We start from the raw sequence: 14686 nt of genomic DNA on the forward strand, positions 1-14686 counted from the left end.
TAGGTCATATGGAAATACCATTTTAAATTCTTCCAGGAATTATATCATAATGTTTTCCCTAGTCACTGTACTATTTTACACCTGCACAAGGGTTCCAAATCTTTCATCACTTGTCAACACTTGCTATTTTCTGAGGTTTATTTTTTTGATAGTAATAGTAAGTGTGAAGTAGTGTCTGATTATAATTTTGAATGACATTCAGTGATCAGTGATGCTGAACATTTTTGTGTAATCTTGGATATTTGTTTTTATTCTTTGGAGAAATCTCTACTTAAGGTATTTGCTCATTAGAGAATACTTTAATTGACAAATCATAATTATACATATTTATAGGAAATAAGATAATATTCCTTTCCCCTTTTTTGAGTTAGGGTCTCATGTAGCCTATGTTGGCCTCAAAATGGCTATGTATGAGGATGACCTTGAACTCTTTTGTTAAAAAATTATTGATTTATTTGAGGGGAGGGCAGAGAATGGGCACACCAAGGCCTCCAGCCACTGCAAATGAACTCCAGGTACATGCACTACCATGTGCCTCTGGCTTATGAGGGCCTTAGGGAGTTGAACCTGGGTCCTTTGGCTTTGCAGGCAAGTGCCTTAACAGTTAGGCCATCTCTCTAGCCTAAGCCTGAACTCTCGATCACCTATCTCTACTTCCCAAATGCTGGGATGACAGACATGTGCTGCCAGACATGGCTTTGGAGGTTCTGATATGTGTATATAATGTAATTAAGTCAGCTTACATCTGTGAAATTGCTAGTTACATTTTGTGGTGTGAATCCTAAAAGCTACTCTTAAAACAGTATTAGTTATAGTTAGCATGCTGTAAAACAGATCTTTCTCCTGACTGAAAATTGTACTCTTTAACCATTCTCTCTCCATTTCTTAACCCCTCAAGCCTGTACAAACTATCATGACATTATCTAATGAGTTTGATTATAGAGTTATCCTATATAAGTAAAGGATCTATTGATACTTAGTTTATTTCACTTCATGAACACCTGTGAGACAAATGACAACATTTCCTTCATTTTGAAGGCTGGTCAGTATTCCATAGACCTCACTGTTAAAGCTGATCTCTTTCTTGAAAACACACACACACTCTTTCATTAGGTACCCATTCACTGACAGCTGCTTAGGTCATCCTTTATCTTGGGTATTGTGAATATATCTCCTTCACATGCTGATTTCATTTATTTAGTTTTGTGTACACACCTAGAAGCTGAGCTGTTAGATCATATGTCAATTCTTTTTTTAGTTGTTTCTTGAGAAACCTAAATGTTGTTTTCTGTAATAACTGCATCAATTTACACCGCTACTATCATTGCGCAGAATCTCCTTTTCTCCACACCTTCAGCAGGACCTGTTGGTACTTGTTACAGGTTAGTAATGGAAGGCCCTGTAATGGCCCATGTGTTAAATGCTTAGTGTGTAGCTTAGTGGTACTAGAGCTACTAGAAACTGGAAGTGGTAGGCAGAAAATCTTTAGTTTGAGTTAATCTTGTTTACCTATTTTCACACATTGTGCTTGTGCTCTTTGGTCAAATCCAAATATCATTGCCCAGGCCAGTGCTATGCCTTGAAGTTAAAATTGGAATTTCTGTTCCACCTCCCAAAGGCTGATTACAGGTATGTATCATGATGCCCACAAGCCGTTTTAAATATTATAGTAGCATTTATTTTGAAATCAGGTAAGATGAATGAGCTAACTTTCTCTTCAACTTTGCTTGGATTGTTGGGGTCTTTTGTGGTTCCATAAATATTTTAGAATTGTTTGCCACTTCTATGAAAGACATCATTGGAATTTTGGTAGAGGTTATACTAACTCTATCAATCATTTTGTGTAGTGTGGACATTTTAACATTAGTTCTTCCAGTCTACAAAAATAAAATATTTTATCATTCACTTGTGTCTCCTTCAATTTCTTCAATTTCAACAGTTTATAGTTTTCAGTGTATAGACTGTTTTCAGGTCTTTGGTTAGAACTACTCCTTTGAATTACATATATTTTACTGTTATAAAATTAGGTGATTTCATAATTTATTTGAGATGGGTCACTGTTTATGTATATTGGTTTTTGAAGAGTGATTTTGTATCCTAAAGATTTATTGAATTTATTAGTATTTACATTTTTTTTGAGGAGTAGATTCTTTAGAGTTTACTATGTATTAAGTTGATGTCCTCAGCATAAAATTTACTAAATACCTATTTGGGCTTTTGTTTCTTTCTTTGCCTAATTGCTTTGGTAATGACTTCTAGCTCTAAATTAAACAAAGTTAGTGAAAGAGCGTCCTTATCTTATTCCTGATTGTAGAGGTAAATTTAACAACTATTTTACCACTGAATATGATGTTAGCTGTGGGTCTGCCAAACTTGATGTTTACCTTGTTCAGAATATTTTCTTCTACACCTAATTAGTCACATTTTTTTTTTAATCATGAAAGAATGCTGAAAGACTATTTACTTGACTGTGTGACATATGTCCTTCATTCTGTTATGAGTTATATCACATTTATAAACTTAAATATAAAGATCAGTCTCCTTTACATTTCAGGGACAAATTCCATTGGATCATGGAAAACAGTCTCTTCAATGTGCTTTTGAGTTTGGTTTGCTAGTATTTTGTTAAGGAATATTTAATCTACATTCATCAACACATGTTGGTACCATCCTTTCCCTCCATCCTGCCACTTTTATGAAGAAGCCTTCCTCACTGGGTACACAGATCAACCCCATGGGGATTGTGGGCCATGCAGTATAGGGGCAGGGAAGAGGCAATGTTTTGTGATAAATATCCCAACTTGTGGCTCTAACAATCTTTCTTCCTCTGCTAAATTCACTGAGCCATGCTGGAAGCACTTTAAGTCTACTTCAGTGATGGGTACATAGGAGCCTCTGGATCTCTAGTTTGGTAGGTCTGAGTATCTTCAGTGTCTATCTACTTCACCCTTGTGCTGATATCAGATTCACTAAGAAAGCATCACTCTTGCTCATTTCCCCAATTCCTCTATGGTTTCTATGGGGCTCGGGTTGAATGCATTGGTTTTTTATCTCCCCAGATCCCTCTGAAAAAGAGAACCAGATTCTCCAACAAAGAGTGAAATCAGCACTGATTAAATGGGATGATCATTATTAAGTTAGAGAGAATTTAAAGGGTGTAGACCCTCTTTATAGCACAAGATAAGTGGGACCTGGACAAGAGAAAGCAGAATCATTATCTGGAGATGACTCTGACATGTTTACCAGTTCCAGATATGGTTTCCTTTCCACTGAGCAGATCTGTCATTCACTCCAAGAGAAGTTGGTAACCCACCATGGCTGTGTGCCACTATTGCACTTGTGTGAGCCTCACGTCAGGTTGTTTGCTTCTTGGTCACTTAGATTTTTAATAGCTTTAACAGATGTTGGCCACTTTCCCCTGGTAGCTCATGCAGCACCTTCCAGTACTAGATGGGCTAACTGTCTGCTGAACGGCTCTCTTCCGGATTACAACCAGGTCTCTACATGGTCCATGATGACAGTGTATGGTGTCTTCAGCAGCACCATTAACTTCTGATGGGTAATCAAGTGCTCCAAAAGAAGTCTATCTTATTTGTTTTGGGAGATCTAGTAGGTTTCCCTGATCAACAACTCACTGTGGATGTAAACTACATCCTGGTACATACAAGAAATTAAAGGCCAGTGCCAAAATGAAAAAGAGAAACAGGAGAAATTTAAGCTTAGGTTTCGCCTCATCCTTTCCAGGGACCTTTGATTCAGGTGTGCTCTCTGAGGTCCTCTTGAGAGTTCCACCTTTTAGTCTGACTTCCAGGATATAGGATTCTATGGTACCAGTTCAATTTGGATTCAGTTTTCGACAATAGGGAGAGTAGGGCTTGGGGGAATTGAACAGCTATAAACATGGTTGAGCAAATATCTCTGAACTGAGATGTAGAGCTTTTAGGGTAAATGCCCAGTAAGAGAATAACAGGGTCTGTTGGTAACTCTATAGTCATCCTTTTCAGGAGTCTCCGTATTGTTTCCCATAGTGGTTGTACAAGGTTACATACCCGCCAACAGTGAATGAGGGTTCCTATTTCTCCATATCCTCGCCAGCATTTGTTTTCATTTGATTCTTTAATGTTTGCTATCCTTACTGGGGTGAGGTGGAATCTCATAGTTGTTTTAATTTGCATTTCTCTAACAGTTAGGGATGTTGAACATTTTCTTAAGTGTGTGTTAGCCATTTGTAATTCATCTTCTGAGAACTCCTTATTTAGTATTTTGAGTTCTTTCTGGATTCTAGATATTAGGGTTCTGTCAGTGGTATAGCTGGCAAGGATTTTCTCCCACTCAGTGGGTAATCTATTGGATCTGCTTATGGTATGTTTGCCTGTGCAAAAGCATTTTACCTTCATGAGATCCCATTGGTTGAGTGCTTGTTTATGTTCCTGAGCTATCGGGGTTTTGTTCAGGAAGTCTTTTACCAGTCCTATATCATGCAGAGTTCCTCCTAGTTTTCCTTCTAGTACATAAAGAGTTTCAGGTCTTATATTGAGGTTGTTAATGCATTGGGACTTCATTTTTTTGTATGGCAAAATGTGGGTTCAATTTTACTTTTCTACATATGATCATCTAATTTGTCCAACACCATTTGTTGAAGATGCTGTCTTTTCTCCAATCTACACTATTGGCACCTTTGTCAAAGATCAAGCAGCTGTAGTTACTTGACCTAAGGTACTAGGTCTTCAATTATGTTCCATTGGTCTATGTTTCTGCGTTCTTTTTTTAAGAACAACTCAGCAAAATAAAATTCCGGTTTAGTGTTGGACATTGTTTCACACATACATCAAACAGGCCAAAAAAATAAACAACTTCATAGACAAAAAAGGAAAAAAGAAACCTTTTATCTTTGGCCTTTTTAACCATCTCATACAAACCAACTACTTATCGTACAACTAGGTACATACACAAAAAAAAAGTTTCTGGAATGCTCAGAATAAGATTGTTGTTTTTTGTTGTTGCTGTTGTTTATTTTTTACATTTTTTTTTCTCCTTTGAGATTATAATGAACATGGTCACACCGTAAGTAAAGTCAGAAGTAGGACAAAGAATCTCTGAAGGCTGGTTTGGTCATCTGTTATCATTAAAAATGGCTGACCCCTAACAGTATGTACAAAGATATAAAATGTAAATAAAAAATACAAACAAATTTTCCTTTTAAAGTACTATTAAGAAAAAAGCAGGGCCTCAAAATTTTGGTTTTGTCCTCCCCTGTGGTTTTGATTGGGTGGTGAAGAGCGTGTATCATCTGCAGGTGGTGCTGCCTGTGGTTGGCGGGCGGGCCTGCCTCTCTACTTGAAGTTGACCATGCTTAGATTCTGAGATGGGAAGTGGAGGGTGAATAGGTCAGGGTGGCCTTTTTTCAATGACTTTTCCTTTTTTACTATCTAGTCATTCTCATTGGTCTTCTGCTTCTTGGTATCAACATCATCATCCTTATCATCTTCAGCTGCCCACTTGCCCATAGCTGCCTCCACCTCCTCATCTTCACCTCCATCCTCTTCTTCACCATCACCTTCCTCCTCCTCCTCCTCCCCACCTTCTTCTTCTTCATCTACCTCATTGTCAGCCTCTTGTTCCCTATTTTCCTCACTAGCATTCCCTTTGGCAGGAGCTTCTCTTCTATTCTCTGCCTCCTCCACCACTTCCTTCTTCTCCTTCAAATCCTTGTTGGTGATCTTGGAGCTGGTGTCCACAACTGTGTCTGACATGGTAGGGCATGCCGGTGAGCCAGTGCAGCAGGCAAAAGAGAAAGCAGTAGTTTGAAGACTCTGGAGAAAAGGCTGCTGGAGTTAGAGGCCACAGAGAGGAAGGGAAAGCAGAAGACGGAAAGAAGGAGACCGGGAACAATGCCAAGATGGCTTTTCCAAGCAGCCTGTCTATGTCTCTGTTTTTACTCCAGTTCCATGCTGTTTTTGTCAGTATGGCTTTGTAATATAGTTTTAGACTGTGTATACCACCAGAGGTGTTTCTCCAACCAACCCTTAGGATATGTTTGGATATCTGAGGCCATCTTCTGAGATCATCCTGTCAATCTTTGTGAAGAATGATGCTAGTATTTTTATTAGTGTTATGTAAAATCTGTATATTGCTTTTGAGAGAATGGCAATTTTCACAATATTAATTCTATGTATCCAGGAGCTTGGGAGGACTTTCAGTCTTCTCAAGGCCTCCTCTATTTCTTTCTTGAGTGGTTTTATGTTTTTATTATATGGGTCTTTCAGATGCTTGGTTAGTGTTATTCCAAGGTATTTAATTTTTTTTTTTCTACTGAAAATGGGACAGCCTCACTGTATATTTGTCCTTTGCATACAGATTACAGATTTTTGTGCGGTGATTTTGTATCATGCCACTTTGTTGAAGGAATTCATCACATTTACAAGTTTTAAGATGGAGACTTTCAGGTTACTTATATGTAGGATCATGTCAATTGCAAATAGGGCTAACTTGACTACTTCCTTTCCAACCTGAATCCCTTTTATTTCTTTCTCCTGTCTTATTGCTTGGGCTGAGTACTTCTAGGACTATGTTGAAGAGCATTGGTGGGAGTGGCATCTCTGTCTTCTTCCCGATCTCAGTGGGAACTCCTTGATATTTTTCCCATTAAGTTTTATTTGGACTTTAGGAACTTTATATATAGACTTTATTGTGTTAAGATATAACCTACCTTCCATGCCTGTTCTTTCCAGCATTTTGATCATGAAGTGGTGGTGTTTTGTCAAAGACCATCTCTGAATCAACTGCGATGATCACATGGCTCGCTTTTCTGAGGTATGATTTGAATTCGAGTTCTGATTTTCTTGGTGCTCCCTGGAGTTCATTCTTGCATTTGAACAAGTCTTTATTAAGCTTAATCAACTGTTATTTTTCCATTTACTGACTCACCTTTAATTTATTCATATCTATTTGTAGGTTTCTAACGTTTTCTTTGAGTTAAGCATACTTTTAAAAGATGAAAGCTATAGGATATGATTGTGTTCCATTTCATTGATACAATTGCTGGTTCTTTGATGATTTGCTGCCAGTTCAGCGATTTTTTTGTTGTTGTTCCGGGTCTCATTGGTTGTTATGTTTTCATTTTGGGAATGAATTTCTGTTGATTTCTCTATAATTTCATTGGAGGCTTCCATTGTAGGACTAGGCATCCTTGGTGGAGATCTTTCAGTTTTCCAACTTTTGCTGGCATTTTTGCATTATTGTCTACTCATTTTAGGAAGACTCTATTTTTTTTTAATTTTTTTTTTTTTTTTTTTGAGGAGGAAGCAAGTTTTTGTCTTTTGGCCTGAGCACACTCACTTAGGTGAACAGGGATGTTGGTACCCAGTGGCTAGTGAGAATACCAGAGCACAATGCCTGATTCTACAACTCACATAGGGACCAGGCCTCCCCAAGCCAAGGCATAATGGGACCTACCAGGACCAGGCGACTGGGAGGAGCCAGGAACAGGGATCTGGCCTAGTTACTCCCTGCATGCCCTCCAGCACACACATCAGCTCAGGGAACTTGGACCAGGGAACTACTCACTCCACAATGCACCTGAAACACCCACAGACCAGGTGCAGGGTACCCAGTTCGGCCCTAGCAATCCAGACCAGGGAGGTGGGAGGAGCCCAGAAATGGGTCTGGTTTATCCCACACCACTGTGCACAACCCCTCACCCCCACCCTACAGCCTGTGCAGGGAACCCAGATCAGGGAGGTAGAAGCAGCCCAGAAACAGTGGTCTGGCCTACTCACACCACCATGCCCAACCACACACTGTCCTTCAAGGAACCCAGACTGGGGAGGTAGGAAGAGCCAGGAAACAGAGTTCTGGTCTACTCACTCCATACCACTGTGCCTGTCTACACACAGTCTGTACAGGAAACCCAGGTCAGAGAGGTGGGAGGAGCCCAGAAACAGTGGTCTGACCTACTTAATATAGACCACCCACCCGCACAAAGACTAGTATAGGGAACCCTGACCAGGGAATGTAACTGTCTCCTTGTAGTGTCCTTTTCTAGCTTTAGCATGGGTATAATGCTGGTCTTGTAAAAGGAATATAGAAGTATTCTTACCTCTCCAGTGTTTTAGAAGATTTTAAAAGAGGATGTGTATTAGTTTCTTAAGTGGCAGAATTCAAGTTAAACTGAGTCTTGAGATTTGTTTGAAGGGAAACTTTTAAAAATTAATTTATTACTTTTTAAAAATTAATTACAGATGTACTTAGTATGAATATATCATGTGTTGGTATTATCCTTTCCCTCATTCCTGTCCCCTTCACTACGGGAGGCCTCCTCACTGGGGTCAGAAGTTACCCCCCATGGGAACTGTGGATTATGTGTTGTGGTAGCAGCAGTCAGTTGTTGGGGAGAGGCAATGCCTCTGGGCATGATGTACCAACCTGTGGCTCTTACAATGTTTCTGTTACCTCTTCTACAAAACTGAAGGAAAACTTTTACAGTTACTGATATGATCTCCCAGTAATTAATCTGCTACCTAAATTCTTATGTTGAAACATGAAACTAACAGAAGGAGCATATTAGTAATAACTTTACAATGAAAATTTCTGCCAACTTTAATGAGAGTCTATTCATACTTAATTATGTTTAGTAATTCATTTGTGACTGACAAAAAAAGAATAGAAGTGGGCAGGTGAGTGGCAGATATGGGGCTTCTTTTCAATGGAATAGACTTACCTCTTCTGACTGCTCACGGGTCTGTGCAGGTGAAGATCTTCCCACAGTAAGTCGATGGCAGGGATAAGAGAGCCCTGATTCAGCAAGACACATCTGCAGAACATAGAATTCATCATTTTAGACAAAATATAACCATGTTTCATGAAAGGATTTTTGTGGTTTCTTCGCCCCATAATTTCCATCATTTTTGAACCTAGTTGATAAAGCTTACTCTATTAGCTGGGGTATTGTATCATCAGGAAGACTGAAGATTTGAAACTTTTCCACATAAAAAATACTGTGATAGATAAGACTAACTGTTATTTGAAAACAGGTAGGGTAGCCAGAAAGTTATAATAAGCCAAAAAGAAGGAAAATAATATGAAATTTCTCACAGTGTATACCTGCCACTTTTCTGATTAGTAGAAAGAATTTTCAGGGCAGTTAAGTATTTCTAAAAGACACTCTGCAGAAGGCATTTCCTGTTTGCCTGTTTTTAATTTTACGTCAGTTACAATTATGCTTAATCAAGATTAATACACAACTGCAGATTACTGGGACTTATGAATCTAAAATGCATGTAAAGAACTTTGTATAATATCTAGTATACTTTCCATTTACAGACCTTATTACCTTTAGGATATAAAAACCATCCAAACAATTTGCCTCAGTCAACTAAAACAACTGAGTAATATGTATTAACATCCACCAGCGTTTACTAGGTAGTAATGATTTCAAGATTTAAATTAAATATGGGCAAACAGATGCAAATATGACTAAAAATTTAGCTTATTTTTTGGTGGGGGTGCATGTCTGTGTTCCTGTGTGAGTGTAGGCATGTATGTATCATGGTGCATCCTGGGAAGCAAAGGATAACTTCAGGAATCAGTGCTCAACTTCAATATGTTTTGAGAAACAGTCACTCATTCACTACTGCATTCACCGGGGTAGCTTGCCCATGAGTTTCTGGGCAGTTCTATGCCTCCCGTCTTGCTATAGGTATACTGGGACTGTACATACTCATGCTATAGTGTGGGGCTTCAGGTGGCTCTGGTGATCTCAACTAAGGTTTGTCTCACAAACTCTTCATCTACTAAGCCTCAACCCCTGAAGATTGTGTTTTATAGATATCACTTAATTTCTTCTTAAACAAAGGACCCTATTCCTAACACATTTAAGTTATTCAACTGTTTCAGAATTAGTACAAAAAATAAAAGTATATTTCAATGGACTACACCTAATACAAGTAAGATTATGTATCAACAATTCATTAATGTTAATTTTCAGTAACATTACTAGTAATTTTTAGTCCTATTACAGTGCATGCTACATAGAAAATATTTGGTACCTGGCTTTATATTTTCAGATTATTAAAATAACAGGTGTATCTGATTTTTTTGCATTTCATGTCACTTTGACTAGATAGAAGAATTAAAACAGTATTAAGGGCTGGGGTGCAGCTTAGTGATAGAGCCATGTTTAGCAGGGAGGAGCCCTGGGCTTGATCCTTAGCACTGAAAAACAAGAATATTAAATAGCTAAAAGAGGGTGTTTTCTTGGGCAAATAAAAAGCACACACATGTATTTAATATGACATAAAGCAGAGTTTTCTTTATTATTAGAAATAATAAAGCCTTTAAGATATTAATTAGACTGATGCATGAGGAAATTCAAATATCTGTGAAGACACAGGGTCCAGCATAACAGTGGGCTAGGCAAAACTAGAATTCAAACCTGTTTACTCAGGCCAATTATCTTAAGACAAATATTGGAAAAACACAAATTTCATATAAATATCCAATTGTGTTTAATTATGTAAGATGTATGCTGATGTATATAAATTGTGCTGGTAAAAATAATGTATAGAGTACTTTGTATATTCTTTTAGTCAAGTTTGGAGGTTTCTATTTTCTTGTTTTTACATCTAAATGTTTTTGATTATACTTTTAAAAAGCTAGGAGAAGAGATATTTGTTTGGAAAAAGTTATTTTCTGCTACTTTGAAATACTCTGGAAATGAAAATAAAATAGTAGTGCTGTTTGATGGCACTGCCAATCAAGTGCAGTGTGGCATAACAGAAGACGGCTCGGACCAGGAGTTAGAACAGTTTCTTCAGCTATGGGCAGTAACCTCGCATAAGACTGACTGACTGACTGACTGACTGAATGAATGAATGAATGAATGAATGAGAGGGTTATGAAAAAGTGGTGCTGTTAAAAGGTTTTTGGATACATATCAGTCAAAAATTAATTCAACATCATCACATGACTTTACTGCAGCCTTGGATCTATACAGTAATATACACATTTGGTCACACCATGCATCTTCCACAAACACAGCATGTAGCACCTTAGTTCACATGGAAGGTGACTATTATGAAATGCATTGTTTTGATTTGCTGGTTTGAATATCATTGAAAATAGAATTTGGCTTAAAATCAGGACAAAATTTTCAAAAATTTCTGAAATGACCTTAAACATTCTTCAGATATTCTACACTATGTATTTATATAAAATGGTATTCTCAGTATTGATGGGTATAAAACCAAAGTAAAGATCAATACCCCCCCCCAAAAAAGGTGCTCAATTATCTTGCACTATTATATATTCAGCCAAAGTTTAATTTTTCCCAAGTTTTAAATATTTATATGTCTCTGGAGACCAGAGGCCAACATCAGGTAGCTTTTACTCAACTTTATTTACTGAGGCAGGGTCTCTTAATCTGAACATAAAGCTCACCAACTTGGTTAGTCTAGCTAGCCAGCTTGCCCCAATGACTTCCTTTTCATCCCCTATGTACTGAGATCATAGGTAGGTTGCTATGTCTGCCTGGTATTTTTATGGGGATTAAGGCTCTGAACTCTGCTTCTCATGCTTATGCGAGTGCCATCACTGGGCCATCTCCCCACCCTTGTGACTATAAAATTCACCACTCATATCTATTACATTAATATATTACCAAGAAACTGCTTTAAGATAAACTCAAAAGTTAGTATCAATAAAGTTCTGGCTTGTATCTCTAACTTATATTGCTATCTGCCCAGGATCATGTAAAAATTTCTCACACATAAAGAATGGAAAATTTTTCAGAAGGCCTGTTGTGGTTATTATTTTCCTGGGATAAAGCACCCAATCAATCAAAAGCAGCTTACAGGGCTGGAGAGATGGCTTAGTGGTTAAGCACATGCCTGTGAAGCCTAAGGACACCAGTTTGAGGCTCGATTTCCCAGGACCTATGTAATCCAGATGCACAAGGGAGCACACACATCTGGAGTTTGTTTGCAGTGGCTGGAGGCCCTGGCACGCCCATTCTCTCTCTCTCCCTCCCCCTACACCCCCCTCTCTCTGCCTTTTTCTCTTTCTGTCTGTCACTCTCAAATACATAAGCAAAAAATAAACAAAATATATTTTTTAAAAAGCAGCTTATAGAAAGAAAGGCTTACATACGCAAGGGGAAGCTTCATGATAACAGAGGAAAACATGGTATGAGCAGACACTGGATATCACCTTTGGTACAGCTGGTGGAAAACAGGGGCAGGAGAGTGAGTCCACCTCTATCAAGAAGTTTTCTATAACACCCCTATGCCCACCCCCAACAACACATCTCCTCCAGCAAGGCTCCACCTCCCAAACTACCAATTAAGCATTCAGAATATATGAGTTTCTGGGAGATATCTGATCCAAACAAATACATTCTACCTCTGGCCCCATAAATTGATGACCATACATGATGTAAAACACAATGCATTCAGTCTAACTTTAAAGGTCCTTATAGTTTTTTGTTTTTTTTTTTTTATCAATCCCAACACTGTTCAAGCATCTCCATGTTTCAAGGTCTCTTAAATGTGAGTCTGTAAAACCAAAAACACATGAAAACAGAGTAAACATTTACAATGTAAAAGATGGCACTGGGCATAACCAAGAAAGGCTGAACCAATGCAAGCTCTGAAACAAACTGGGCAAACATCAAATCCTGTAGCTCCAAGTCTGACATCTCTGACCAGTGATGAATCTCTGGAGTTCCAATTCTGCCCCTCTAGCTAGTCTGCTTACAACCTAGGGAACAATCCAACCCAAGTCAGCAGTTTTTCATGGCAGCTGCCCCATAGTCCTGGCATCTCCTAGGGTCTCCGCTGCAACGTACAGTTCACGGCTCCATCAGGCCTCCATTCCTGGACTGCAAAGACTCTACCTCACATGGCCCAATGGCCATTACTTTAAAAAAAAAAAAAGAAAAAACCCAAACTGTGTTGTAAATCCAGTAACCTTTTCTTTTCTTTTCTTTTTCTTTTTTGAGGTAGGGTCTCACACTAGTTCAGGCTGACCTGGAAATCACTCTGTAGTCTCAGGGTGGCCTCAAACTCATGGCAATCCTCCTACCTCTGCCCCCTGACTTCTGGGATTAAAGGTGTGCACCACTACACCCAGCCCCTTTCTTTCATGTATTTGTTATACTACCCTAGTACAAGGTGAGCTATCAAATTCGTTAATCCCAGAAGGAATAAAGCCAACTTGAAGAGCTGAACACTCCTTCAGAATTCTGGTCCCCTATATTTAAGAGTTAGTATTCCTCCTGCTGTCCGAATGCAGAACAGCTGGCCCAATCCAAATGGATGTAAACTGCAGCTGAACAGGTGCTGTCTCTAGCCTGAAACTTTCATTTCTTTCTGTCATATACTTCTGCTTACCCCAGTCCATTTCTACAAAATGCAACCCTGCACAAATTCTTAGAAAATGTGAAGAATGTAGTAAGACTCTTGCCCAAACAGCCTCTAGCATAGTTCAGACAAAGAGCCCCGCCCCCAATAAAACAAACCTCACAGTGCATAGTTCTAGTTCTTTCTTCATCTAAGTCTTTCAAATCTGACCAGTATAATCCATAAATTCTGCTTATAGAACTGCAAGGTGTCTCTTAAGGAAAGGTTTCAAGTCCTTCCACATTTCTTCCCAAAAATCAGCTCCAAAAGGTCAAAAGCCACACAATCAAGTTTCTAATAGTAATGAAACCACTCTTCTGGTACCAGTTTTGTTTTGTCTTTTCATCTCTTCTCTTCTCTCTCTCTCTCTCTCTTGTTGTTGTTGCTGGGATAAAGCACCTGACCAGAACCAGCTTATGGGAGGAAAGGGTTTATTTTGGCTTATAGTGCCAAAGGGAAGCATAACAGGGGAAAGCAGTGCATGAGCAGAGGCTGGACAACATCTCAGCCACAGCAGGTGGAAAATAGCACCAGGAGAGTAAGCTCAAGACTATCAAGGGGATGCTGTCTACAACACCCCTAAGCCCACCCCCAACACCATACCTCAACCAGCAATGTTCCACCTCCCAAATTTCCATCAGCTGAAGATCAAGCATTCAGAAGTTTACTCAAGAGATTTGGGGGACATCTGATCCAAACCACTAAAATGACAGAGCTGGAGATTCCAGGTTCAAGTACTGTCTAGCCCTCTGAACTTGAGGAAGTCATTTGTCTTTTCTATGCCAGAGTTTCACATGTATTGCTTGAGGTGGTCTCTGCCCTAACCAACTCACTGGATTTTGGAAATATGTTGTATTTATTTACTTATTTATTTGACAGAGAAAGGGGGGGGGGAGAATGGGCACACCAGGGCCTCTAGCCACTGCAAACTAACTCCACATGTGTGTGTGCATCTGGCTAACGTGGGTCCTGGGGAATCAAACCTGGGTCCTTTGGCTTTACAGGCAAATGCCTTAACTGCTAAGCCATCCCTCCAGCCTTTTTAAAGGTTTATTTTTAATATTTTATTTTTACTCATTGGGTTTTTTGCAACAGCTATAACAGGATGAGGTAAAGATAAACTGGCTTTGAAAGTGCATTAATAAATAGAAGAGCTTTCTGTTATAAATTCCAACAATTCTCATTTTGAGCTTTTAGAGATGAGATGATGATTAATGAAAAAGAAGCAATTAACTTCTATTGTGATGACCTTTGCACACAGCCCAGGCAGGTGAAAGTTAACAGGAAGGGCC

The 14686-nt window shown here is 38.9% G+C and overlaps 2 protein-coding genes across 2 annotated transcripts in view; both read right to left on the reverse strand.

Annotated features, from left to right (window-relative positions):
* Faf1 (Fas associated factor 1) overlaps nt 1-14686 on the reverse strand; it is a 419279-nt gene that overhangs the window by 156957 nt on the left and 247636 nt on the right. Inside the window, exon 9 of the mRNA XM_004663235.3 lies at nt 8720-8812. Within this exon, the coding sequence (XP_004663292.2) occupies nt 8720-8812 (93 nt within the window). The remainder of the gene's footprint in view (nt 1-8719; nt 8813-14686) is intronic.
* On the reverse strand, nt 5430-5753 carry LOC101603412 (prothymosin alpha-like). The gene has a single exon (XM_004663234.2). The coding sequence runs from the start codon at nt 5751-5753 to the stop codon at nt 5430-5432; it is 324 nt and encodes a 107-aa protein (XP_004663291.2).

This window comes from Jaculus jaculus, chromosome 5 (assembly GCF_020740685.1).
Source record: "Jaculus jaculus isolate mJacJac1 chromosome 5, mJacJac1.mat.Y.cur, whole genome shotgun sequence".
Taxonomy (NCBI): domain Eukaryota; kingdom Metazoa; phylum Chordata; class Mammalia; order Rodentia; family Dipodidae; genus Jaculus; species Jaculus jaculus.